Here is a 27,980-nt window from a genome sequence, read left to right on the forward strand (position 1 = left end):
TGGGAGGCCCTAAGAAGGTGATAAAGGGCAGTTGAAAGTCCTGAGAGAAGAGGTACAGTAACTCCAGAGTTGAGGGCTGAAGACCGGACATAAGGATTGGGACAGTTATTTGCCTGGACTTTTTGTTACCCTGAGAGAGGTAGGATTCAGGCTGGAGGGCTGAGTCACAAGAAGAAGCAGACTGCAGCAGGGCAGGCTCGACCATCAACAGAAGGTGCTAGAGGAGGAGAGACTGCTAGGCCGTGCCCAGCGGCAAGGGGAGCACATCCTGTGGTGAGTTCTCCCTTGCACGGGCCCATTGTCTAAGTGTGGTGGAAAGTAGCCTGGTAGGGGTTTTACTGGTTGAAAAGCAACACCCTGAAGTGCCCCTAGAAACATGTTTGAAAGGCAGGTCAACTCCCACTTTGTATGGCATTGTTTGTGTCTAGATTACATGCATCATGCTGTGTGTGCATAAATCAATCAGTCCTTTATTTCCTGTTCTGTTAATTGTTATCGCAACAGCCATAAGCAAACACTAACTTTGGACAGCTGACTAGCAGCTCACACAAAAGCACTCTTCAGGTTTCACAAGCCCACCCTTGTCTTTCGTGCCAACAAAAAGCTGGCCATAAATGTCACTGCCTCTTCCTGCTTCAGAGGCATAAACCAAATTGGTGAGTGACACAAGGGAAGAAATAATTATTGCTAAACAGAGATCCATTTAATATTGGCTTGACAGGCCTTGTGGAAAATGCTTTTATCTCCTGGGCCAGTGACCAGTTTTTAATTCTTGCTTTCTTGGAAGAAGCCCCACTTTCTGTGAATGAAATGAAAGGAGCATTTCAACAGGTGCCAGTGTAAATCTGCTAGAGATGTGCTGAGTTTTGGTTAAAACTTTGCCTGTTATAATCTCAAATGTTGTCCTGTTATAATCTCACTCCAACCCAAAACCTCTTAGCAAAGGTGTCTCCTGAGCTGCATATATGATTCTTTGATCTCAGATCTGCCCTAATAGAGAGAACACCCGTCTCCGTTTCCTCTCTGAGACAAAAATAAACTCGGTGGGCGATTTGACCGAACAGCTGCACACACAATGCAATTTAGAAGGATGCAAATGATACATGAGCAAGTTTTGTCCAACCTTCCCATCCTTTGTGTTTGTCAATTAGAAGAGAGACAAATCCCTCATGGCTGGGTAATGAAGGAACAACATGCAGCAGGGATAAAGATACTCATACTGCCAACAGCAGTGTTATTCAAAGAAGTCCAGAGCATGCATGTTGGCATCCATAGCTACATGGAGTATAGACTGGGGCCAGACTCCATTAGCTCAGGGATTTCATCCAGTTCTGACATTTGTTGTTGATGATGATGTTGTCAGTTTTGCGTTTCCTTTAAATGTTATGTGATGTGTTCAGAACAAATAGATTCAAGCCTACTGTAACAAGTCCATGACTTCTCAGGAAGCTTCAAACCCTCAGGCCTCAGCCATTTGAATGAAAAGAGACTCTCCCCTAGCCGTCAGCAGTATAAGACCTATGACATATGGATGAGCTGTTTTCATTTAATCCAATAAGAGCAGTAGTACACACATGTACATGTTCATTTTGATCATACACCAACAAAATAGACTTAAGACATATAAAACAATCTCATTTTTCAGATGGCTAAAATTTATTAATATCAATTTCATCAAAATCTACTGCTGTAACATGGCTTCTAGCACTGATGAAAATTTTAGCACCAAAACACAGGCCTGTACCATTTCAGTGAAAGGGGGCATCTTTGTTTGTGGCAGTAGCAGGCTATTATCCCCTGTGTAGACCAGCCAGTAAAGGGCACACAACACACTTAGGCCCTGATCCTGAAAAACTTATGTATGATTGCTAGAAGCTGGGATGGGATGACAGGGAATGGATCACTAGACAATTGCCCTGTTCTGTTCATTTCCTCTGAAGCATCTGGTACCAGCCACTGTTGGAAGACAGGATACTTGGCTAGATGGACTGTTGGTCATACCCAGTCTGGCCATTCTTATACACAGTGTAGGTAGTTCCATTGACTTCAATGGGACTCTTCACAATGCACAAAATTAGGGTTGTGCATAAGTCTTTGCCGAATCGGGGTCTTAGCTAGCATGTTGCACGATCACTGACCCTTCCTCCTGCCCTGACTCTAACACTGAAATGTGAGTGTCCCATATGAGGCAGGACACCCAGGACTGTTATACCTGCAATCTGCAGGCAGAATTTCTCATTCTGCTTGTTCCAACACATCCATTTCGCTGGCCTGCGCCGTGGCCCAGAAGCAAAGGAAAGGACATGCTGCATTCATTCTGCAGACCTGCTGTTGAGGGTATGTCAAACCACGCTACTGAATATTTCCTTTATCCCCAAAACAAGGCAGATAGATGCCGGTATGAGGATAATAGAAGAAGCTGTGACAGGGTTAATCTGCAGAAGGGAAACGTCGGTTAAGCAATAGGCCAAATAATTAGCTACTGTATAAATAGACAAAACACACCAAGGCTGATCACACCTACACAAATTTTGCTCTGGTATAAACACGTTGTGGGCCAGAGCCTTGGCTGATGGAACCTGGTGTTGATCCATTGAAGTCAGCACTACACTGACTTATACCAGCTGAGGATCTGATGGATCCATTGATTTCAACCCAATGACTTCTCAGCTATTCTGGTGTGAGAGCAGAATAAGGCCAGGCACGTCTACTACAGTAAAAAACAGACATGGCTTTGCTTCCTCTGGGCCTAATTCTAATCTCCTGCACACCTTGGAAACTAGGGGTAGCAGCTCTGTTGAAGCTGATGGAGTTACTTCTGTGTCGAAACTGATGGGAGATTAGAACAAGGTCCTCCATATCCAGATGGTCCTATGCCAGGAGCGATGGCCACTTTGAGAGTGCTCACATGGAACAAGCTCTCCTGCCATCTGCATTTGAACAACATGGACGACATCCTTAATACTTCCCAGAATGTTACCATGTGATGGCTTTGGTCTCTCTTGTGAAAATGAGGCAATGGCAGGATTCCAAGCATTGGAGGCCAGGACTGGCATGTTTCTTCCCTAAGGAATGAGGCTTAGGCAATAGAGATGAGCTTGTTTTCAGTTTGAAGGCATTCTCAGAGGCAGAGGGGATTGATCCATGGCTGAGGTTAGAGGATTCCCAGCGAGGTTATGTTGAAATAGAAGTGTGATGCAGGAGTCCTCATGAGCTACCATTCACTCCATGTATCCAAGGTTAGAGGAGATACAGCCACCTTGGTGCCATACAGAAGTCAAAGGGTTACTCCAGATGTAACTGAGAATCGAGTTTGCTCCCCATAAGTCTAGATTTCCCACTTAAAGGGCCAGATTCTGCCCTCAGTTGCACATGTCCCAGTCCCTCCTACATCACGGCCATGTGTACATCCTAAAGGGTAGCATTTGGCCCAAAATGTTTTGCTTTCCTTTCCCCAAAAAGGGAACAAGTTCAGCTCCCACTGCCCGGAATTCTCCACTGACAAATGGTCTCCTGGGGGAAAGATGTTGCAAATGGAAGTCAGTACAGATGGAGCATCACCATTCTCAAGGGCGCAGAAGGAAAAGGTATAAAATATGATGCAGAAGGCGGCAAAAAAAAAAAACAGCAGAAAATCACTTGTCCTTTGAGGAGACGCCCTGGGGTCCTGACTAGTTATATTAGGGAATCTTTCTTTTAAGTTGGTGCAGACTCTTACAAGCACTATGCTCATTTTGATATAACTGTAAGGTCAATATTTTCAAAAATGGCTGAATAGCTGAAGTTCCCATTGTGGCTCAGCCACTCTGAAATATCAGCCATAAAGGTGTCCCAGAAATTAAAAGACCCCAAATTAGTGGCCCCTTTTGAAAATGTCAGTTTTGATGTTTGGAAAGCACTATAGAAATATGCCATGCTGCATGAGTCAGAAAACACTACGACAACCTCTCCTTTCAGTTACATAGCTGCATACACCACTGGTCTGTTAGGCAGTGTTTCTCAATCTTTTTGATGCCAGGGACCAGCTTGCTGCCTTCCTAAACTGTATCAGGGACTGGCACCAGTGCACGGATCAGTTGTTGAGAAACATTGTGTTAGAGGGATTCAGGCATGTATAAGCCAGAAATCCAGGACTTCCAGAGAATATGGCCCACCGCTCATGTTAGATTTTGATGTGGTACTTTTTTCCCTATTTTAATTGAAGGGGACATAGTGTTCATATCTCTATCCAGATCCAGATGAGATTTGGGGTAGATTTCAGTCCTAATTAGCTCTCAGGTTTGAATTTGGCATCTATGGTGCTGAAGTCCTGCAAACTCATACTGTGGGCTGATCTCCCTAGATTCGTGCCATGTCGGATTGAAGTCTTGCAAGGACATCTGTTTCAGTCACATCTGCATCAATACTGGAACTAGAAAATAAATTCCTTGCAGTTTTGTATCTATCCGGGACATGATCCAAACTTGAGACTCTTCCCCATCTCAACGATTGAAGGGGTTTGGATTCAAGCATCCATTTTTTGCCCATTTCTAGTTTTCATCTGTATATCTACTTCTCTAAAGCTTTTCTAAGGTATCAATCACTGTGGAATTTAATATTGTGCTGTTCTGTGAAGCAGTAGGTAAACTTATGGCTTTATAAAGAACTAAATATTAATGACAAAGCATATAAGCAAAAAAGAAATAGAAAACAGTGTATTACTATAGCTATATGTATCAGAGGGGTAGCCGTGTTAGTCTGGATCTGTAAAAAACAACAAAGAGTCCTGTGGCACCTTATAGACTAACAGACGGGTTGGAGCATAAGCTTTCGTGGATGAATACCCACTTTGTCAGATGCATGCTTTGTTGCTTGTAGCTATATTGTTTACTCTGGTTCTGGGAAGCCCCATGATAGACTAGGATGGTCTGGTACTTCAGATACAAGTTTGGAAAGAGTGAGACCTGATGGGATTCCTGGCTCTGCCAGTTTTTCCTGTGTGACTTCAACCAAGTCATTTAACCTCCCTGTGCCTCTGCATTCTCCATGTGTAAAATAAAGATGGTACCTACTACACAAGGGTGCTTGTAAAAAACCCTGTGAGATCCTCAAATGGAAGCCACTAATGGAAGATATTCTTATCCCACAGTTTGCTAAGCCCATTTCCGCATAAGTAAATTGCATGAACACCACATTGAGAATTCTCTTGTGTCATATGATTATGAAATTCCTCAGTGTCCCATTAATATATATGCTAATAATCAAGCAATCTGTGTATGCTGCTGTTGCACAACTGACAGTGCTTTATGGGAATAATAATAATTCTACCTCCAATAATAGGCACTTACGCCGTGCGCAATTTTCAAACCAAAATAACACTTTGTGCATATCTATAATTTTCAAATTGAGAAAGAAAGCAGCATACTTAGCCAAGCATCAACCACCCCTCCCATATTCTATGGCATGATCATTTTTTAAAGGCATAAATCCAATGCAAATATTTTGACACTTCTCAAACAGATTTCTCAGGGCTGGATGGAACTCTGAAAGATCTGGTGTTCCGGCAGCTTCCTGCTGCACTCTGAAAATTGGGAGTTCCTTTGCATTGCCAGAGCCTTTACTACACTTTCAAAGATTCAGCTTAACAGATGATATGACCCACCTGTAATTTCAATCACTGACCAGGTCAGACAATTCCTCAGGGTTTATTGTTATATCTTGAAAACAGCTGATATGTTATTAGACAATAATCATAGAAGCATAGAAATGTAAGGTTGGAAGGGACCTCGAGAGGTCATGTAGTCTATCCCCTGCACTGCTGCAAGACCAAGTATATCTATAGACCATCCTTGACAGATGATTGTTTAACCTGTTCTTAAAAATCTCTAGGGATGGGGATTCCACAACCTCCCTTGGAAGTCTATTCTAGAGCTTAACTACTCTTCTAGTTAGCAAGTTTTTCCTAATATCTAATTTAAATCTCCCTTGCTGCAGATTAAGCCCCTTATTTCTTGTTCTAATTTCAGTGGACACATAGAACAACTGATCACCATCCTCTTCATTTCAGCCCTCAACACAGATGAAGACTTATCAAGTTCCCCCCTCAGTCTTCTTTTCTCAAGATTAAACATGACCAGTTTTTTAACCTTTCCTCATAGGTTAGGTTTTCTAAACCTTTTATCGTTTTTATTGCTCTCCTTTGGACTCTCCAATGTGATCCACATCTTTTCTAAAGTGTGGCACCCAGAACTGGACTCAGTACTCCAGCTGAGGCCCCACCAGTGCCAAATAGAGCAGGACAATTACCACCCATGTCTTACATTTGGATTTCCTTCTAATATGCCCCAGAATTATATTAGCCATTTTTGCAACTGCACTGCAGTGTTGGCTCATTCAATTTGTGATCTACTGTAACCCCCAGGACTGAAATCCTTTCCAGCTGTACTGCCACCTAGACAGTTATTCTCCATTTTGTAGTTGTGCATTTGATTTTTCTTTCCTAAGTGAAATACTTTGCACTTGTCTTTATTAAACGTCATCTTGATTTCAGACCAATTCTCCAATTTGTCAAGGTCCCTTAGAATACTAATCCTGTCCTCCAAAGTGCTTGCAACCCCTCCCACCTTAGTGTCATCCACAGATTTTAGAAGCATAACCTCCACTCTATTACCCAAGTCATTAATGAAAATATGGAATAGTACCTGACCCAGGACACATCCCTGTGGAACCCCACTAGATACATCCTCTCACTTTGACAGCAAATGATGTGGAATTTCCACGTTTCCTTGGCTTGCCCTTTGCATGTCTATGATAATCAGGTTTCAGAATTGTAGCCGTGTTAGTCTGTATCAGCAAAAACAGTGAGGAGTACTTTCCTCGTTTTTTTATGATAACCGGGCATTTCATTCAGAGCCTGATCCAGACCCCACTGAAGTCAATGGGATTATTTCTGTTGACTTCAATGGGTTTCAGATCAGGCTCCATTGAGAGGCAGGTTCTGCCTACGGAGGAGCTGATTACCCTCTCATTTATACCAGTTTTGCATCATTGTAACTCCATTAATGGGGCTGCTTCTTATTTATACTGGCACAAATGAAAGGAGAATTAGGTCCTGGAAGTCAACCTGCACATGAAAAAAATACCAAGTTAGTAAATTGTGACCTTTTTATGGGTTCTTTGTGATGCACAAAGTTGGTCTGAAATGTGGATTTGTTGCTGTTGATTTGGGGGCTCTTACATTTTAATTCTCTCTAGAAATATCAGCCATAATATATCTAGTCCTCCTGCCATATCTTTCCTAGGGGATTTCAGGAAGCTAATGGTTTGATGCACCTGTTTAGCTAAAAACCAGTTTTTAAATCAGTTTAGTTAAAACTGTGCAAAGTGCTCATGTGGAGGCTCAAACTGATTTAAGAGCTTCCAAATGCATTTTGCATCATTTGATTTAAGAGTGTCCACACAGGGTTTTTCCACTGGTATAACTAAATCAGTTTAAAATAGGGCTGTCAAGCGATTAAAAGAATTAATCATGATTAATCGTGCAATTAAAAAAATTAATCGCAATTAATCGCACTGTTAAACAACAATAGAATACCTTTTATTTAAATATTTTTGGATATTTTCTACATGTTCAAATATATTTATTTCTATCACAACACAGAATAGAAAGTGTACAGCGCTCAGTTTATATTTTTATTACAAATATTTGCACTGTAAAAAACAAAAGAAATAGTATTTTTCAATTCACCTAATACAAGTACTGTAGTGCAATCTCTTGATCATGAAACTTGAATTTACAAATGTAGAAATATGTAAAAAAAAACTGTATTCAAAAATAAAACAATGTAAAACTTTAGAGCCTACACGTCCACTCAGTCCTATTTCTTGTTCAGCCAATCGCTCAGACAAACAAGTTTATTTACATTTGCTGGAAATAATGCTGCCCACTTCTTGTTCACAATGTCATCTGAGAACAGGTGTTCACATGGCACTGTTGTAACCAGGGTCACAAGATATTTACATGCCAGATGCATTAAAGATTCACATGTCCCTTCATGCTTCAACCACCATTCCAGAGGACATGCGTCCATGCTGATGATAGGTTCTGCTCGATAACAATCCAAAGCAGTGCAGTCCAACGCATGTCCATTTTCATCATCTGAGACAGATGCCACCAGAAGAAGGTTGATTTTCTTTTTTGGTGGTTTGAGTTCTGTAGTTTCCACATCAGAGTGTTGCTCTTTTAAGACTTCTGAAAGCATGCTCCACACTTAGTTCCTCTCAGAGTTTGGAAGGCACTTCAGATTCTTAAACCTTGGGTTGAGTGCTGTAGCTATCTTTAGAAATTTCACATTCATTCCTTGTGTTTTGTCAAAGCGGCAGTAAAAGTGTTCTTAAAACAAACAACATGTGCTGAGTCATCATTCAAGACTTGTATAACATGAATTATATGGCAGAATGTGGGTAAAACAGAGCAGGAGACATACAATTCTCACCCAAGGAGTTCAATTGCAAATTTAATTAACGCAATGTTTTTTTAAAGAGCGTCAACAGCATGGAAGCATGTCCTCTGGAATGGTGGCTGAAGCATGAAGGGGCATATGAATGTTTAGCATATCTGGCATATAAATACTCTGCAGTCCTGGCTACAAAAGTGCCACGCAAATGCCTGTTTTCACTTTCAGGTAACATTGTAAATAAGAAGCAGGCAGCATTATGTCCCGTAAATGTAATCAAACTTGTTTGTCTTCACAATTGTCTTCATGATTGGCTGAACAAGAAGACTGAGCTGACTTGTAGGCTCTACATTTTTACATTGTTTTGTTTTTGAGTGCAGTGATGTAACAAAAAAAAATCTACATTTATAAATTGCACTTTCACGATAAAGACATTGCACTACAATACTGGTATGAGGTGAATTGAAAAAATACTATTTCGTTTGTTTATCATTTTTAGCATGCAAATATTTGTAATCAAAATTAATAATATAAAGTGAGCACTGTATACTTGGTGTTATAATTGAACTCAATATATTTGAAAATGTAGAAAAAATCCAAAATTATTTAATAAATGTAAATTGGTATTCTATTGCTTAACAGTGCAATTAAAACTGCAATTAATATTGATTAATTTTTTTAATCACAATTAATTTTTTTGCATTAGGCGCGTGAGTTAACTGCGATTAATCGACAGCCCTAGTTTTAAAATATATCTTTAGTTAAGTTGGCGCAACACTGAATATAGACAGGGTGAAATCCTGGAAGGTTTGCCATTGATGCAATGAGGCAGGATTTTACCCAAAGATTCAAAAGTGTTCTGGGAGCTCTTAAAAAGCAGTCTTGCTTCCCACGTCTCTCAAAGCTTGTCTACACCCAAATTGGAATTGAACTAACTAAATCAGTTTTAATTCACACCCTCAGTTATTTCAGTGCAAATTTATGGGTGTATACACTTATTTCAGATTGAGTGTCCTATTTCTCAAGTCAGCAAAAGATCAATTTAAATTAAATCAAAATAAAACACTCCTAATCCAAAATAAGAGTCTTGCCCTGAAATTACTAATGTTACAAATCACATATTAGTGATTTTGGTTCCAGCTCTTCCCTAAAATGGTGTTAGCAAAAAAATAAAATAAAACAAGCAAAAAGCTTTAAAGAGCCTGACCACAAATGATTTCTCTTCTAAATCAAATTGCATTTATGATGTCATAATCTTAACTAGTTCTTCAGTGGTCCATATAGATTTCTGGGGTGCACACAAGCTGAATTTCTAATATAAAAACAAGCCTGCATTAAAAAATAAATTCTTGCAGGTCCTAAGACAATGCAAGGAAGGAAAACAGGGCACATGATCAATTATGTCCTCCTCTTTAGAAGATTACCTTTAATTAAATTATTTACACAGGAAACAAATAACTCTGTGTGATATTAACATTTAATTTCCTGCACAGTTGTGATAAGAAGCCTGTACCCTTAAATGGCTTCTGCAACAATTAACCATATCACCCATCATCAACATGTTGAAAAGCGGTCGTTAATCATAGGAGCAACCTACTTATTACTAGTATCCAACCACTGGTAATATAAACGCTTATAAAACAGGGGCTCCTTTCATAATTCCCTGCCCTTCTCTCTCAATAGTTTAGAGGATTAACCCTTTTACAATGAGGGATGGGCAAACTGGTTTTGCCTAATTCCAAATCCACTCGACGTCACGGGTTCGAAAGTTTGAATTGAACTCGAATGTCATCAGGTTAACGTTCCACTTAGGAGAGAGACCGTGAAAAAAAAAAAGGATCAGAGAGAGAATGCAGCAAAATGATATCTTGTACTATGTAGCAGAGAGTGGACAGAGTGAAAAGCAAATTAAAGGTTAAGAGGAAAAAAAGGACCGGAGGAGAGGAATGAGAAACTCAGGGAAAGAATAAATACAGTGTACATACTGTCGGTGGGCTCCCACGCGTATCAGCATAACTTTTGGAGAGGGCTAGGGTGACCAGACAGCAAAAGTGAAAAATCGGGACAGGGGTGGGGGTAATAGGAGCCTATATAAGAAAAAGACCCAAAAATTGGGACTGTCCCTATAAAATCGGGACATCTGGTCACCCTAGAGAGGGCTGGTCTATCCCTTCTACACGGCACAGGCACCTCTCTGGTTATTAAATTAGTTAGTGTAGTTGAATCACCTTTGTGAAGAAAAATGGTGGCATTAACATGAACTAACATTGCAAACCAAGACAGTAATAACACTTTGTATTTCTCTAGCACTTCACTTCAAAATCCTTTATAAAGGTGAGTGAGTGCTGGTCTCATTATACTGATGGGGAAACTGAGGCATGGTGAAGGAAGTAATTTGCTGAAGATCACACTGAGTCAGTGGCAGAACTGAGGAAAGAGTTCAGAGCTCCAAACCTTCAGCTCTCTCTTATATAGTTCTCAAAACTCTGAAGTTCGCTTATCTCCATTCACAAGAGCGGCATGTTCCAAGCTGCCGGCTTAGCAGGATCTTTCTGTATACATATATTTGGCACAATTCCTTCTCTCCTTACCCACCCAAAACTCCCATTGACTTCAGTGAGTAATGCGGGGGAGGGTTGAGTCAAGAAGAATTTGGGTGCACAGTCTACAGCATCCAAAGAGTTAAATTGGCCCTTCAAACATCTGTGCTAAGTCTTTGATTGACTTATTGTTGTAAGGTGCAAGAAGCTTGGATGGAGAATGCTTGTGTAGAGCAAAAATAGATTAAGTAAGGAGACAGAGCGGTTATTATGCACTTTTTAATCTAATCTCAAAGCACAAAATACTCTAACTGGAGTAGTACCTCTCTAGACACACAAATTAAGGCCTGGTCTGCACTTAAGATTTACGTCTACATAGCTGCCTCACTCAGGGCATCCTGAGCAATGTAGCTACGCTGGCCCAACCCCCAGTGTAGATGCAGCTAGGTCGATGGAAGAATGCTTCCATCAGCCTAGCTACCATCATCACATGGGGAGATGGTGTTACTTCACTGATGTGGGGGGAAAAAACCTTCCCTCCATGTAGGTACTGTAGCTATGCTGGTATAGTCCCCGAATGTAGATATGGCCTCAGATGATCATAAGATGGACATGCGTTTCCAATTTTGGTACCAGTTGTTAGAGGTGAATGATCTGTGATGGGTTAAGAATAACTAAATAATCATGCCTATTTCTTATAGTACTTTTCATCAGTAGCTCTCAAAGCACTTCACATTGTTTAACAGGGGTAGCCATGTTAGTCTGGATCTGTAAAAAGCAACAGAGAGTCCTGTGGCACCTTTAAGACTAACAGATGTATTGGAGCATAAGCTTTCGTGGGTGAATACCCACTTCATCAGACGCATGACAAAGTGGGTATTCACTCACGAAAGCTTATGCTCCAATACATCTGTTAATCTTAAAGGTGCCACAGGACTCTCTGTTGCTACTTTTAATCAGCAGATCTCAAAGCATTTTACAAACCAAGGATAAGTATAACCATGGCCACATTACAGAGGGAAAAACTGAGCCAAAGAACACACAGAGATCTATTACAGAACTGGAACCTAGGTCTTCTTACATGAGGTACAAAGTCATAGTCACTTTACCACATGGCTATCATATGCTATAGATGGCTTTCAGTGTAGTGACTTAGTGTACGTATAGAGAATTAAAATGCAAAATATTTTTTAAGTTGGAATGTATAACGTGAAAAGCACTTATCACTGCATTAACTCTTCCATTCTTCTTGAAAAAAGGAGACAGGGGTGTGTCTTTTTTGCACTGTTATGCATGTTTTTATAAAATTGAAATGAGTGTTTTGTAAAACACTTGTGAGACCACTTAAGTGCGCTTGTCCCTTTTGGAACTGCACTGAAAACAAAATGCAGGTGTAAAAGGAAAGATGAAATCACAACTCGACAATTTGCTAGAGCAAAAGAAGAAGATATGTGATATCATATATGAAGCAGTTTCCTAAATAGCCAAACCCATAATACAGCCAATTTACCTGGCTAAAGAATGCTGCAGAACTAAGGCCTGGGCTACACTAGCGGGGGAGGGGAGAGGGATTGAACTAAGATACGCAACTTCAGCTACGCTATTCGCGTAGCTGAAGTCGAAGTATCTTAGTTCGACTTACCTGGCCGTCCTCGCGGCGCCCCCCTCGACTCCGCTTACTCCTCCTGACGAGGTAGAGTATGGGCGTTGATTAGCAGATCAATTTATCGAGTCCAGACAAGACGCGATAAATCGATCCCTGATACAGCGAACACTACCCGCCAATCTGGCGGGTAGTATAGACGTACCCTTAAAGGCTATTGTGATAACTGGGCTCTCAATTTATAAGTAGCTTCCCATTTATTTCAGTGGAAAGTCTCATTTAAAAAGAAAATAAAAGACCTGAGTTGGTCCTAAAAGAACCTCAATCCATTTCGTCAGCATTTTCCACTCATATCCTTAGTTGTATTTTTAAATGAGTGAAAGGCTCAATGACTACAGAGTTAGACAGCCTGATCTTCAGAAGTGTTGTGCTCACATTAAATTTGCTACGAGTTGTCAGTGGCTCAGTATTTCTGAAAATCAGGCCGTAATTAGTCCCTCTAGCCATTGGGTTTGTTCCTTTTTATGAAAGGGAAGGGGAATATCCGGGAATGTTTGCAAAATATTATCAAAATCTAGTTGATGCTTGTCATTCATACCTGCTCCTAAGGGGCAGTGGTACACGGTGAATACAACCATTAGAAATGTTCTGGACCAGACTCTCATTTACACTAAGGCTCCTTTGCACTGGTCTGGAATTTCCATCCACTTTAAGACCCTTTTACACAGCCAGAGCAATGTAAAGCGACCTTAGTGAAAATGGGAATCAGGCCCTTCATCTTTCATTTTGACACAGCTGTTTACAAAGTGTGACAATAAAACAGGCCCCAACACCAAACCCTGCAGAATTCCTTTCAATGTTTGGCATAGAGTAAAAGGCCTCCTGTCTATGGGGACAAATATAATCCACTCAGATAGATAAGAATGAGCCCTACTCGTTCCCACTTATACAGTCATGATCCACAATGCCCAAAATTTTTGACAGGTCGACAGAGACAGCACTAGGAACCACAACCCCTTGAGCACAGCCTGTCCCTCAGAACAAACACAAGCATGGAGACACTAGACTTGTCAGCATTCAAATGCTATAAATAGACACATTTGGGAACATACCTTTGAATTCTGCAGAAAATAATTGTATTTGGAGAAAATTTGGGAAGGACTGAATATAAAAAGGATCAATATTTTGGATTTTTAAAAAAATCAGGAATGCTCTCTCCTACTTAAAGGCACATAACATGAAATAGAGACAACGTCAGGATTAAAAGTCATAATTTATAAAACAAATGCCCTGACCTTTGTTGCTGATAACTCCTTAAAAGAACTGTAGAAATGTAGGGTTTGAAGGAACCTTGAAGGTCATCTAGTCTATTCCCCCATCTCAAGGTAGAACCAATTAAACCTATATTATTAAACCTGAAAGAATTTACAAGCCTACCTCATTTTTTATCATGTATGTTGTGTACCTTTTGTACTTTGTGCTTCACTCAGTTCAGACAACAGAAACAAAATATAATCCTTATCATGCTGGAACCTGATCTGCAAATGCTTAAACATAACTTTACTCACATGAGTAGTCCCTTTAACTCAATGGCCTTACATGAGTAAAGTCACATGCAAGTGCAGGGTTGGGCCTTTTCTAAATTATTCTCTAGTCAACTTCACTTGCTTCTTCTTGTGTGATTTTCAACTATATAGGCTTTGATAGATAGAAACATAGTTATAATGTTACTTGTTATAGCATTGTTTAACAACAGCCAAATGCTGCAACATTTGGGGTCCAAGCACTGTAAGAGATGTTTAATCCAAACACCAAAATGGGTCTATGTATTTTGCCGCCCCAAGCATGGCAGTCAGGTGGCTTTCAGCGGCGCGCCTTTGGGAGGTCCTCTGGTAACATGGATTCGGCGGCATGCTCATAGCGACCGGCAGGCCGCCCCCCACGGCTTGCCGCCCCAGGCACGCGCTTGGTGCCCTGGTGCCTGGAGCTGCCCCTGAATGAAAGCATGATTCAAATTGACTCACTGAGGCACTGATCCAACTCCTATTTAATTGACTTCAGTAGGAGTGAAATTGAGCTCTAAGTCATTCTAAATAAAACAATCCATCAATTGTTCTTCACCCTCATCCCCAAACCCTCTTCCATCATTTATTATTGTTCTATAATGTATTGCCACAAAGCAAAAACAACTATTCCAGTTCTAACACAGTCTCCTACTACTCAACGGCCAGATTCGCTATTCGAGAGTGCAGGTGGGTGAGACAATATCTTTTACTGGACCAACTTCTTTTTGGTGAGTCAGGCAAGCTTTTGAGCTTGCACAGAGCTCATAGACTCATAGACTTGAAGGTCAGAAGGGACCATTATGATCATCTAGTCTGACCTCCTGCACAAAGCAGGCCACAGAATCTTACCCATCCACTTCTGTAACAAACCCCTAACCTATGTCTGAGTTATTGAAGTCCCCAAATTGTGGTTTGAAGACCTCAAGCTGCAGAGAAACCTCCAGCAAGTGACCCGTGCCCCATGCTGCAGAGGAAGGCGAAAAACCTCCTAGCATTTAAATCAGTTCTGTACCAGATGACTGGAGGATAGCTAACGTGACACCATTTTTTTTTAAAGGCTCCAGAGGTGATCCCGGCAATTACAGGTCCCTAAGCCTAACTTCAGTACCGGGCAAACTGTTTGAAACTACTCTTCTTCAGATCTGTGTGAACTCCAAAACTTGTGTCTCTCACCAACAGATGTTGGTCCAATAAAAGATATTACTTCACCTACCTTATCTCTCTAATATGCTACACCAACACTGCAAGCTTCACTGTTATCAAGTGATCTAAAACAAATCTGCTAGTGAAAAGCAACTAAAAAGGACATCAGTCTGCAATTATCTACAGCCCCTTCTATCACCCTCCTGCTTTATAGAATATTTCAAATACCAACTATTCCAGCATTCAGTCCTCAGAAAATAAAAATTGCAAGTGTTGAGGTCAAATGGGAGTTTTGAACAAAAACAAATGGAAGGCTAAAGACAGGTGTGTTTGTAAAGTATTAATGGAAATGCTCAGCAATAAAACAGGAGAATATGTCCTAGATTATTCCTTATTATTATTATTATTTTAGGTTTCAATGAGATTTTTCACATTTTTTTATTGCTTGTGAATAAGGGCAAACTCCGACGTACAATCTTCTTAATATATTTCAATATAGTTTTGTGGCTACATTTTAAGCTCTTCCATATATGTACGTTAGTATGGTGAATCCTATCCAGGGAACAACCTTATTAGTCTTAAAAGATCTCCTAAGTAACCACAAACATATGTACATTTCTTTGCCTTGCAGAACACCTCTCTTAAGCAACCCATCCTTGTGTGTTTACTTAAAAGAGGTTTTATTATATATATGTGTAGTATACAGGGAATAGGCTCCTGTATGCCTAAAGAAATAGAATCTTGTTCCCCCATCTGCTTTAATAGTGAGGATTAAAGCTGATCAGGATTTTTTTGATGAATCCACTGAAATCAAGTGATTTGCATCATCTGAGGATATGGCCTTGAGTAACGTATTGTTTTTGCCATGGGTAATCTGGAATATAAATGTTTTATTAATATATGGATCCCTAAAATGCAGGGCTTCTCCTCCAAAACAGCAGTGGGAGTGAAGTACTGTACTTGGACTAGATTTACATTGAAAGCTATCTCTTATTTTGAAATAAATCAGTAAATAGTGTAACACAACATGAAATACCCAGCAAATGTAGGAGATGATAGTTCAAGTTTTTACTTGGGTTAGCAGTACCATTAAAATCAGTCAACTAATTACATGAGTAAAGAATACTAATGAGGTAAGGGTCTGCAAACTAGAATATATATACACACAGAGAGAGAGAGTTATTGTTAGTGTGTTTTCCTAGCCTCAGAGATAAAAACATTTGAAATTTTTCCATCAAAACTTTTTGTGTGAAAAAATGTTTCTTTTCCGACTAAACAAAAGTTTTGTGGAAAATGTCCATTTTTGTCCCCCCAAAATGGGCTTTCATAAAAAAACCTTGAAACCCCAAAATAAGCCTTTTTGTTTGTTTTCAGATTGTGGTTTTTAGACCCATAACATTTCAAAGAAAAGTTGACAAAAACATTTTTTTTTCCAATCAACATTTTTCCATAGGAGAAAAAACAAATCATTTCCCAGCCATCTCTAATAATGGACATGATCCTGGTGTCATTGACTGCCATTGACTTCACTGAGAGAATATTCCCTTATTGCAATATATATACATATACCGTACAGCTATGTGGAGGTACATATAGAATAAATGTTGTTATGGTCCTAAAAGAAAATCATTTGGGGTAGATAACTTAGCAAGATTCTGAATTGCCCTCTCATGTTGGAGGGAGAGGGGAATCTTCACAAGGGAGCAACTATATTTCTTAAAAAATAAACAGCTTGGCCCTCCTGCTGCTACAACTTACACTTTACACTGGTATAACTTCACTGACTTTATTGGCGTTGCTCCTGATTTACACAAGAGAAGCTGAGAGCAGAATCAAACCTTTTGTGTGCCCCCTGGTCTATACCATATTAAACTCAATATCCATTATCCAGTACTTAAATGGCCCTCCCTGCCATAGCATGTTATTGATTACCCAGTGTTCCTTAGAGCTACATTCTTTCCATGAGGGATAGTGGAAAGGATTCAGTTAATACATTAATATGGACAGTAAAATTAAAGGAAGAAGAAAACTATTAAATATTTACTGTGTGATCGTAATGCTAGAATTTTTCAAAGATGCCACTAAAATGAAACTTTTGAGTCAATTTCACATCGACCCACAGAAAGCTTCTCAGCTAGATCCTGCTCAGTTGCTAGGAACTGAACCACACTCAGAATAAAAGCCATCCTGGGGAAGAAATACACAACAGGAATCCACCTCCCATGTTTTCCTGGATGCAAACACTTACAAGACCTCAGGATAATGTGTGATACTTAAGCCTGCTCTGAAGCACATTCTTCACACTCAGACAATATGTGTGAACGATGAAGCACACGGTTCTATGAAAACATTCCTATCAGGCCTGGAAACGGTATGGGTGGATATTGGTTGAGGTCATTTCCATGGGACCTAATCCTGCTCTCCCTTACACCACTGTATTGTAGTGTAGTCCATCGATTTACACCTGCTTTCCTCTGGTGTACATGTTAGCAGAATCAGGCCCTACGTCCTGTTTTATAGCTAATTCAGGTTAAAACAAGTAAGGATCGACAGCCCTTAGTGAAACCAGTACTTCCCTACACTTGTATATGCTACCAGTCTCCACAACCCAGCTGGAGGGACTCTTCATGTTTTCCCTTTGATGGGAAGGTTGTTTTTTATACACTCTGAAGACCCATGGCCCGACCTGAGTGCACCCCAAACTCTCATGGAAATCAGGGAACAATTGGGGATGTGCAAGGAAATCAGGGTCCAGTCCCTTTGTGGGACAGATTCTGCTGTCAGTTACACCCATGCAGCCCCTCTGAGTAGAACCAAATGAATGTATCCAAATGTATAGAAATCTAGGAGGCTGCACAGTAGTAACCATGAGCAGAGTGTGGCCCCGCTCTCGACACGCATCAGCACTGGTTAATAAACATGTACATGTAGTAATCTCTCTGCAGTGTCCAGCTGCTAATTGTCAAGGGCCCATTCCACACCTCATATTTTTACTGTATATTGCATGCAATAACATAAACCATACCTCACTTATACATTTTTCAATGAAGACAAAAGACACAAAGGCATTTGAAAGTCATCACAGAGTCCGGAACCCTTCTCTGCTATCCAAGCCCCCTAAATTAACCCCCACCATGGCCCATGGCCGTGTCCTTCCTGAACTCAAAACTTTTGAAATGTTCATTCTGTGATGCGTGCATTTTACAGACACCCACAAAACACCACCACCACCCATAATAATTAATAAAATACTATGTGCCATATCACACCATCAATTTTCAAACAAAGTGCTCCATTGACTCCAGTGGGATGTTCTGTTTAAAGATCTCTGGTACACAGGGTGACCAGATAGCAAGTGTGAAACATGCAGAACACATTTTTTTCGGGGGGGGGGGGGGGGGTAGAGGTATAGCTGCATATATAAGACAAATGCCCTAATATCAGGACATCTGGTCACCCTACTGGTATATGACTCTTAGGTAATGCACTGAAAATAACCTTGGGCGAGCTCAGGCAGTACTCGGTCAAGTTTTTAAGCAAAGGTGTTGTCCAAGTGAAAAATCTTGGCTTACTTATATCTGTGCTTATTTTTCACACAGTGGCACAAAAGTGATATAGTACAGGGCTCCTTTGTAATGCTGAATCAGATATAACCACAACCAGACTGAACTTTGATTGCTTCCCATGTTCTGGTCCTATTTCCTCGTCCCCTGATGTGTTTGGCACTGTTTTATTCCATGCAGTTTTCCCTTTTGTTAGTTATTTTATTCATTATTATTAGCAATGGGCTAAAGCTGCAAAATTCAGGTTTGTATTCAAATTTCAGACACCCCAACATTTGGAGTTTTTCAGATCTGGGATTTTCTGTTCTGTTTCAGTAGAAAGAGAAGGGCCATTTGCAATATTCAGACCCCCAATCCAGCTTTGAATCTCAGATACTGTCAAAGGCTTAGTGTATTCAGGTCCAAGACATTGGCTCAGACCCTTCTCTAAATATTTAATTATTGTTATCATTAGCCAACTCATTATTTTCTTTCGTGTGTCATATTTTAGCATTTGCCACTTTATAAATTATTTTTCCTGCTGCAGATATACAGAACATACAGGACAAAGTCTAGGCATCCTGAAGCACGCCAAGCTCTTTAACATTTTTGTTAGGGAATGATCCTCAGTCATTATAGATTGACACAACTCCACTGAAGTCGACAGAGATATGCCGATTTACATTAGCTGAGGATCTGGCTTTTCTTTGGCATAATACTGTAATTGCATCAGTACTTTTTCCTGCCAAGCTTTGATTTATGCTAGACAGGAAGAAGTTTGTCTTTTTGAGATTCTGACAAAGCTCAAACTTTTGTTAGGTCATGACTGAAAGGCAAAACAATGTGTGCATGGATGGTTCAGAGGAGAATCTTATGGCAAAGTCTAGTACAATGTTAGGATATGCTGATGTATTTCACTGCATATTAACACAGATGTATCGTACAGTCTCCCTACGTTGTAAAATATTTCTTCAAGTACCTTACTATTATCAGGAATATTTAGGAACTATTTTTAGGAATATCTTAATAAAGGATCCAGAGTGATCTGGATATTTATACTTGAGAAATAATTATTCATATTTTTTCCAGGGTTACTTTTTTCTTTTTGAATTTTGTCTTTACTGTTTGACATCAATCAATAGGATTTTATTTGTCTTTGTAACTGAAACGGACAGATAAAATGTTTTTTTTTTAAAGAGAGACTTGTTTTCTTGTTCGCATCACTGTACAAATATGTAGATGAAAGTGACAGCAATATCAGTACCTATTCGCAGAATCTTTTATAGATGTTGAACTTGATAGAATCTGATGAAGTCTGCGTCTGCTGCTGCTTTGGGGCTATATTAACAAAACTGATGATTTGGGCCTCTCTCTCTCTCTGGTTTTTAGTTCTGGACAGATACAGTTGTGTTAGACTCCTGTGATGGCAATTCAATCCCAGTTGAAGATGCATGACTGACAGGAGCTTTGGTGTACTCAGGTGTAAATTAGTCTGGTAGAAGGTATTACCCACAACTTTACATTTGTTTTATTTAACTGGATTAATACAGCTGTTATGTTTCAGATAATAGGCTTTCGGTGGAAGGGGGTCTCGTTTTTCTCCACACTTTGATACACATGCTGTATCCATTCCCCTTTCCTTTCCCACAGTTCCCTGCTCTCCCCCAGGAACTCCGTAACAGTATCCCTTCAATTAAAAGGAAAAGGTCTAGCTAAACACTAGCCCAACACAAATGGTTTCCACCCAGATTTTAAATAGTGTCCCAGATCAAATTCAAAGTGGAGTTAGCTTGTCCATTCCTAGGCTTTTTCAACCCAGGCCACATGGAATTTCATATTGCTCTGCAGCCATTGGTCTAAAACTGAGCTGTTTTAAGACATAAGAAATCTACTTTCTCTGTGTGTTTTCCTAAAAGTTGACAAGCCTGACAGAAGTTCAGGAATATCAAAGTTCATGCTTTGCTGCATAAGCCCACAACTTCCCACAGGATCCAACATTTATAGATGCCCTGTAGTTTAATCCACATAGCAAAAAAAGAGAGAGAAAAAAACAGTAGCCCAAAAAGCTTTAACCTGAGCCACTTCCTCTCTCCTTTGGGGAAAGATGTCAAACAACTATTCCAGTCTCCAATAGGTTTTACATTAGAGAGTCATATTTCTCAAGTCTCAGGTACAAAAAAAAAAAATATAGACCTGAGTCATGTCTCTACTGAAATCAATGGAAAGTATCATTTCAGTGGGAGCAGAATGAAGCTTGGAAAGTCACCTTTGGAGGTATGCTGTCCTGTTGATATCTATCAAGGAGGATAACTAGAAGAGGATTAACATTATTAAAGGGGCTGAAGTGGATTTAGGGCCTTGTCTATACACAAAAGTTGTAGCACTTTAACTATTCTGATATAGCTAAAATGGTACAATTCCCATCAATGTGGATTAGGGTGACCAGACAGCAAGACGGGGGTTGGGGGTAATAGGAGCCTATATAAGACAAAGCCCCAAATATCAGGACTGTCCCTATAAAATCGAGGCATCTGGTCACCCTAATGTGGATGCGGTTATAAAAGTGCTTAAACTAGTATAGCATTCCCATATGGGAAGGCAAATAATCTATACCAGTGAAAGGCACCTTGTTACCAATATAACTGCATCCACGCTAGGGGTGGTATCAGTGTAACTACTTCAAATAAAAATATAAAATAAAAACATACCCCTAACTGAAATAGTTCTCCTGATACAAAAACTGTGTGTAGACCAAGCTTCTAAGTCACCGGGGAATTTCGAAAATATGACTCAAGTTCTGATGAGCAACAGTACAGATGTGGGAGATGGAATACATAGAATAGGCAAACATGATGAATGCCCAAAGAATGTCAGCTTTGATGAACTGAAATGGAGCCCTGACCCAAGGCTCTTGGGTTCTTTTATATCCAACAACCCTGTGAATGTTTCTAGTTTAGAGGCTGCATAGAACAAATACTATTTGGTTTTATTACTATTTGACATCAGGGACTCTAGGGAAAACATTTTGTTTTTAAGTATCCAGTGCCCTGGCTTTTATTTTTCAAAGGATCCAACTTATTTTGAAGGGACCAATTCCAGGAAAAGACGATGCAGTTACAGTTTGGCCCTAAAAACTGAAACATCTTTGATTAAACACTTACAGTATACATCACGCCAAGACCTAACCGGGTGTCAGGTTTAATGATTTAAAAAAAAAAAGCCAATAAACAGGATAGAATTAATACAGACTCATTCAAGCATATTTTTGTTTACTTACATTTTTAAATATTAGGCATTTTGATAATAGATTCCTACTCGGTTGGAAATAATGTCTGAAGGCTTCTCTGACCTTCAAATCATACAATAACAAAACCCCCAAAATAGAAAACTTTCAACAATAGAACTACATCAATTAATAAGTCAGGTTAGTTAGTTAGTTAGTTGCTACATAATATGCAAGGCTATTAAATGAATGAACAGGGTATTGTTACTGTCCAAGATATCAGAGTCCAAGAAGCTAGCATCAGAGAACTATTAACAACCATCTGAAAAATATTCCTCTTTATTAAGAATATACAATTTTTGGTGGATCTTAACCACCACATATAGTTGAACCTGGCTAACTATTTTGTGCTAAGTTATATACTTGCAGGGCCTTCTCGTTGCTTTTTGTCAACAAATGTCAGGCGTTTACAATTCTACAGTAAATTTAAGTATACCATAATGGGTCTCTCTTATAGTGAAGTTATTCCCTCCTCCCCGTCCCAATTTTACTCTGGGTATGATCCAAGCCCACCAGGAGTCTTTCCATTGACTTCAACGGGCTTAGGTTCAGAGGTGTGAACATCCCCCTCAACCAGAACTTCAATCTGCCCCTTTTGGATACGTTGAAACGATTCAGAACTTTCATTCTGCTTCTCTGGCACACTCTGCAGGGTGAGTTCATTCTGTGCTGATTCCACTGCACATGTTAAATATTTAACTCTTGACTGTAGGCAAAAGAAAAATGTTTTCGCTTTGGTTTCCAGTGCTTCTAAGATCTCTCTTCCAATCAGAAAGGGGCAATATTGGATACCTGCGCTGCTTAGACATAAGACATTTTATATCATCAACCCAAGAGAGGACCTCAAACAAATGTTAAAGGCCTATCTCCCTTAGCCAGCTTGGAGAATAAATGCATCAAAATGTAAAGAGACAGTCAAGCAGTAGGGTAAATGCTACCGTGCTACCTTTGCTTTTGAAATGTTTGGTCTGGACAGTAGGTGATTATTTGATTTGCTTTATGTGGTTTTTTTTATCTTCATCTTTATTTATATTTATGAGTTTAACTCCATTTCTTGGCCAATGACAGAATTTCCTCTCTTATAATAAAAGGATTCACATGGCCTAAATTTTTAACTGTAGCTATAAATCCACCAGTGGCTTACAGTTTGAAAGTGTGGACTATTGTAGCCACTTCTTTTATGGTTTTGATCCCACCAGCAAATCCCTCCCAGTGCCTCTCAACCAATGCAACTTTATGAAGCATATTCCAGTAGAAACCAGAATCTTCAATCAACCCAGTCATAGGTCAGATGGATTTGGGGCTATTAGCAGAATCCCTAGGGGAAATTCAGTGAACACAGAAAGTAACAGGGTTTAAATAATTAGAACATATGTGTCATGATAGCATCATCCACGACTGCTGAGTTAGTTCATTTGACTATGAATTATTATCTCAGCCTTGCAAAACGAACGTTTTCCATAGCTGGCATGGAATCACCCATAAAAATACACTCAACCTTCCCACAGGCTTGATGATAATGAAATAGCTAATGACAGTTTATTCACTCATCAAAACTAAATCAGAAGCGCTTACCCCAGATAAGCAGCTAAATATTGTTTTATAATGCTGAGCTATTTTTACAGCCCTGTAAATTACTGGATGTTTGGGTTATTGCTCCTCTGAAAGTCTTGGGGGATTTTTGGTAGCCTGCTTTCTTTTGTGGTACTTCCCCTCTATGTAAAATAGAATTTTCCTACAGTGAAAAGAGAAAAATCTTTACTCTGGAGTGGAAGGTTAGTCTGTTCCAATTCCTGCATGACTGGAGTTAACGGGTGTTTTGCCATTGACTCCAACGTGAGCAGGATCGGCCCTCCGGAAGGATTTGCAGCCTGCACTCTGCTGTGCATTGGAGCCATTGGGGACTTTCATTCCACTTTCGCTATGGACAGAGTTTCACTGGCTAAACTGTAGCAGAGGGTTAATTGCAAAAAATCCCTTGCCAGTGGGATCTTGATTAGTAACTATCCCTTCCACCAGAAGTATGTCAGTGGTTGGTTAAAAACCAAGTAGGAATCAACATGAGGAAATTTATTATGAATAAGAACTGCATTATAACCACCCTCTCTCCAAAAGCAGGTAAAATTGGGGTTTGCTACAGTATTGGCCTCCAGCCTCTTTCTATTTAATTAGTAATATTTGCAAATTGGGGTATTGAGGCAGGAGGAGCTGTAGATCTTGCATGAACTAAATAAGTCCCTATTTAAAAAAAAAAATCTATGGGTCAGACTGATGTCACTTAAATCAAGTTTTACACCGGTATAATTTCATTAAGATCAGTGAGGTTGCTCTTCATCTACTCGCAGAGGAATCAGGGGGCCAAACAGTGGGGTAGGCAGCACTCCTCAATGATTTCAGCAGAGACTGCTTGTATTTTCAGGGTCAGAACATTCCATGAATTTTTAGCATCAGCATTACCAGGAACTGGTCCTTTAGAAACATTTTTTTAAATAACTTGAATTTATATATTTTAATTATCAGTTTTATCATTAGGTTCTCCAAAGTTATAAATGTTTCTACTAAAAGTGTGTGGGGAGGACACAGAGTTTTGGGGAGAATAAAAGTCTGCGGAGCCCTCTAACTGCTTAGCAGTCTTGTAAAGTTCATAGTGTCTTAGCCAGGAGAAAACTTTTCTGCCTGTAATGTATCAGAAGAGTGACATTTATTTTGGGTGCATGCCTAACAAACTGCATAAGACTAATTTGTTTGCAAAAACGCATATGGCTCTGATTGTGCAAATCACTTCCACTAAAGGCATCCATCAGTTGAAGTGAGTGGGTTCCTCAGCCGTCTACTGGTGCAAATCTGTATGTAGGATCTAGCCCTGTGTTTGTGGAACTATTATTACTAGGGCTATTCTCATTATTACAGTATTTTATTATTATTTATTTGTGTTCCCACTGATGTCACTGACAATTTTAGAAGTGACCTCTCTGAGTCTTGATCAGGGCATTAATCCATCTAGTAGGGGGTATATATGTTCTGGATATTTTCCTCCCCAACTATTTATTTGTGGATGTTCTAGAGAGAGCTGAAGATGGGTCTGTTGCAGAGGGAGGTAAATAGGGTGTCACTGGATATTTAGCAAACCACAGAAAAATACAGAGTGTGGAGGAAAGATGCATCGACTGGCTGAGGAGTTTGTGAATGTTTGGGCCAGAGAGGAGAGCGTTTAGGGGAAAGGGTTTCCCTTAGATCGCCGCTACAAATATGACGTCGCGCCTGCAGAGTCTGCACCGGGAAATCGAGCTACTTTATTGCCTCTCACCACCACCACACACAAAAAGGGGCTTTGCTTGCAAATCTTTTCTGTGCACTCCCAGCTCCCCACCGCACACTTGTTTGTTCCACTCCCAGGCGAAACCCTAGCGCCCAGGGTTCTTTCAGAGACAAAAATCCCGTCCCTTGCCGTGGCTGGGTGCTGCAAAATCTCAGGGAGCTTGGTGCCAGGGTCAGACACACACACACGCACACCCAGATCCAGCCTTCGTGGGAGGCAGATGCAGAAGGGGACTGGATGGGGGGAAGATGAGAAAATTCAAGCTCTTACCAGTACAGGAGTGCAGAGGTTTGGGTCTGACGATGAGGGAAGGGCAGACAGAGTAAAGGGAAAGTTTCTCAAAGTAATCGCAGGTCTCCTTGGATAGGATCTCATCGATCATGAAAGTCTTGTAGCGCCTCCTGGCTGCCTTGAGCTGCCCGGGGGACGCGAGCCTCAGCTCGCCATGGCAGTGCATGGTGGAAGCCGCCGCTGGCTCAGCCCCCTTCCCCGAAGAGCGGCCCGGGCTTTGGGAGGCCGGAGAAAGGAACTCTCCCTTTCCAAGGGGCGTGGGGAGGGTCCCAGGGAGCGGAGCGGGGCTGCCAAAGGGTGGCCCCCGCACCCCAGGCCAGGCGTGGGCTCTGCGGCTTGCCTGGGTGAATGAGCGCTCTCCAGCGTGCGCTCGCTCGGCTGCTATATAAACCTCCCGATAAGCATCTCGCCGAGCCCTTTTTAGGACACTTCGGCTGTCAATCAGCGCAGCCTCCGGCTTCTCCTGCGCTCATTCCCTGCGCTCGCGGCTGGCAGGATCCCGGGCGCACGGGCGCGCGCGCTCTATTTTAAGCGACCGGGGTGTGTTTTTAATTCGGCTTTGCCTTCTAACGCTGGAAAGCTTCCAGGGTGACTTTTTTCTCTCTCTCTCTCTCTCTCTCTCTCCCCCCACCCCCTGCAATTAGTTTAAGGCTTGAAAATTCAAGTAGCAATGTGGCCCATCAGGAAGTTATTAAGCACTTTGGAACAATTGTACAGAGCGAGCAAATATACACCAGCGCTCCGAAATGTGTTGCAGAGAGAAAGAGAGAAGCTTTCTTAGCTTCAGAACAATTAATTACCTATTTTCCTCCCTTTGCACGAACTGTCCGTAAGAAATACTCGTTGGTGGGTATGTACTTGTCCACACACCAACCCACAAATGAGCATTTCTTTACCGACAGTTCGTGTAAAGGGAGAAAAATAGGAGCTAATTAAGTGTTCAGAAGTTAATAGAGCTTTTATAATGACTAAACAATTAAGGGATTTGCTGTGTTTGCGGCTAAGGACTTGGACTATTACACAGAGAGAACTATAGGTGTACTGTATTGTAAACACTTTTTTCACTAATGCAGCATTAGTCGCTATTGGGTTGTTTTCAGATGAGTTTCTGCCTGGCCATTTTCTCGCAGCTGTTTATTGGATAACCTTGCGATCTTTGGAAATGCAGTTTTTCCCCCTACCGAGTAGTACTGAACACCTCGCTCAGACAGATTAAAAATGGAAAGAGATTCTTGGCAAATAGTGTCATTTTCATTGCTTGCAAGTGTTTTGCAGAAATTATTATTAGTTAATGTTCCATAATTGTTCTTAAATGCTGCTCCTCATTTTCTCGTCTCCTTTTAAGCAATCATGTGTCAATTCGTTTAATTCTAAAGATTATTATTTTTTCTTTGTTGTTTAACTTCAAATGCCTCTGGGCTTTCGTGCAATTTTCCTGCGCTTTGCAGAAGCCAAACCTTTCCTGATGACTTAGCTCTGATTTTTATTTCTCTGGTTTATGTTCACACTGTGTCAATTCTTCCCGATTTGAAGGGAGAATCGTTTTTGAGATAGGGATTTGTAGTGCTTTTAGAAATTATGCCACGCCTCGTTTTGGACAGGATTTTTTCAGCACAATTATTTGAATTACTTTTGACATCAATTGTTTGTTGATTCTGGTCTGTCCCTCATTAACTAAATTGCGTGAATCGACTATATGACAATTGTTAAATTAATTAAGAAAGTAGCTATATACTAAATTTTTCTAAGTATAGATTTATTATTAGATGTAATAAATACATTAATATAGTCTACAAAACCCGTATTGCTCACTTTTTTATTTTCAAAGTAACGTTGACCTATAAGGTAACAAACCATATATTTTAATTTTTAGAAAGTTCAGAAATTATAGATTTCGTGTTTGTTTGTATGGAAAGTATTGTGTTTTGAAAGAGAAAAAACATTTTATTCAGAGTCTTTAGCATGGAGTTTGTTTGGGTAACTTTTTTGTTTGTTTGTTTGCTGTGGTTCCAGTTATAAAACATATATTGGAATCCTGTTAAAACTGTCTTCCGTTTCATCAATATTTCTTTTTCTATTGCAAATATTGTTTGGTTTTACGGTCTATTTTGAGAACCATAAAAATAATATGGATATCCTTTCTAAACACTGTCAAAAATTGGAATAGTAAGCTCAGGGAAACAGACGATCTAATTTTGATGTTTTCTTCAAATATAGAGCAATTTTTTAAATTTACAGATACTTGTTTTAAAAAACCCC

General features: G+C 40.2%; 1 protein-coding gene across 1 annotated transcript in view; it reads right to left on the bottom strand.

Moving 5' to 3' along the window:
• BARX2 (BARX homeobox 2) overlaps positions 1-26,075 on the bottom strand; it is a 50,871-nt gene extending 24,796 nt beyond the window's left edge. Inside the window, exon 1 of the mRNA XM_039496622.1 lies at positions 25,701-26,075. Within this exon, the coding sequence (XP_039352556.1) occupies positions 25,701-25,887 (187 nt within the window). The 5' untranslated portion in view covers positions 25,888-26,075. The remainder of the gene's footprint in view (positions 1-25,700) is intronic.
• Positions 26,076-27,980: the final 1,905 nt, after the last annotated feature.

The sequence above is a fragment of the Mauremys reevesii genome, linkage group 12 (genome assembly GCF_016161935.1).
Source record: "Mauremys reevesii isolate NIE-2019 linkage group 12, ASM1616193v1, whole genome shotgun sequence".
NCBI lineage: Eukaryota > Metazoa > Chordata > Testudines > Geoemydidae > Mauremys > Mauremys reevesii.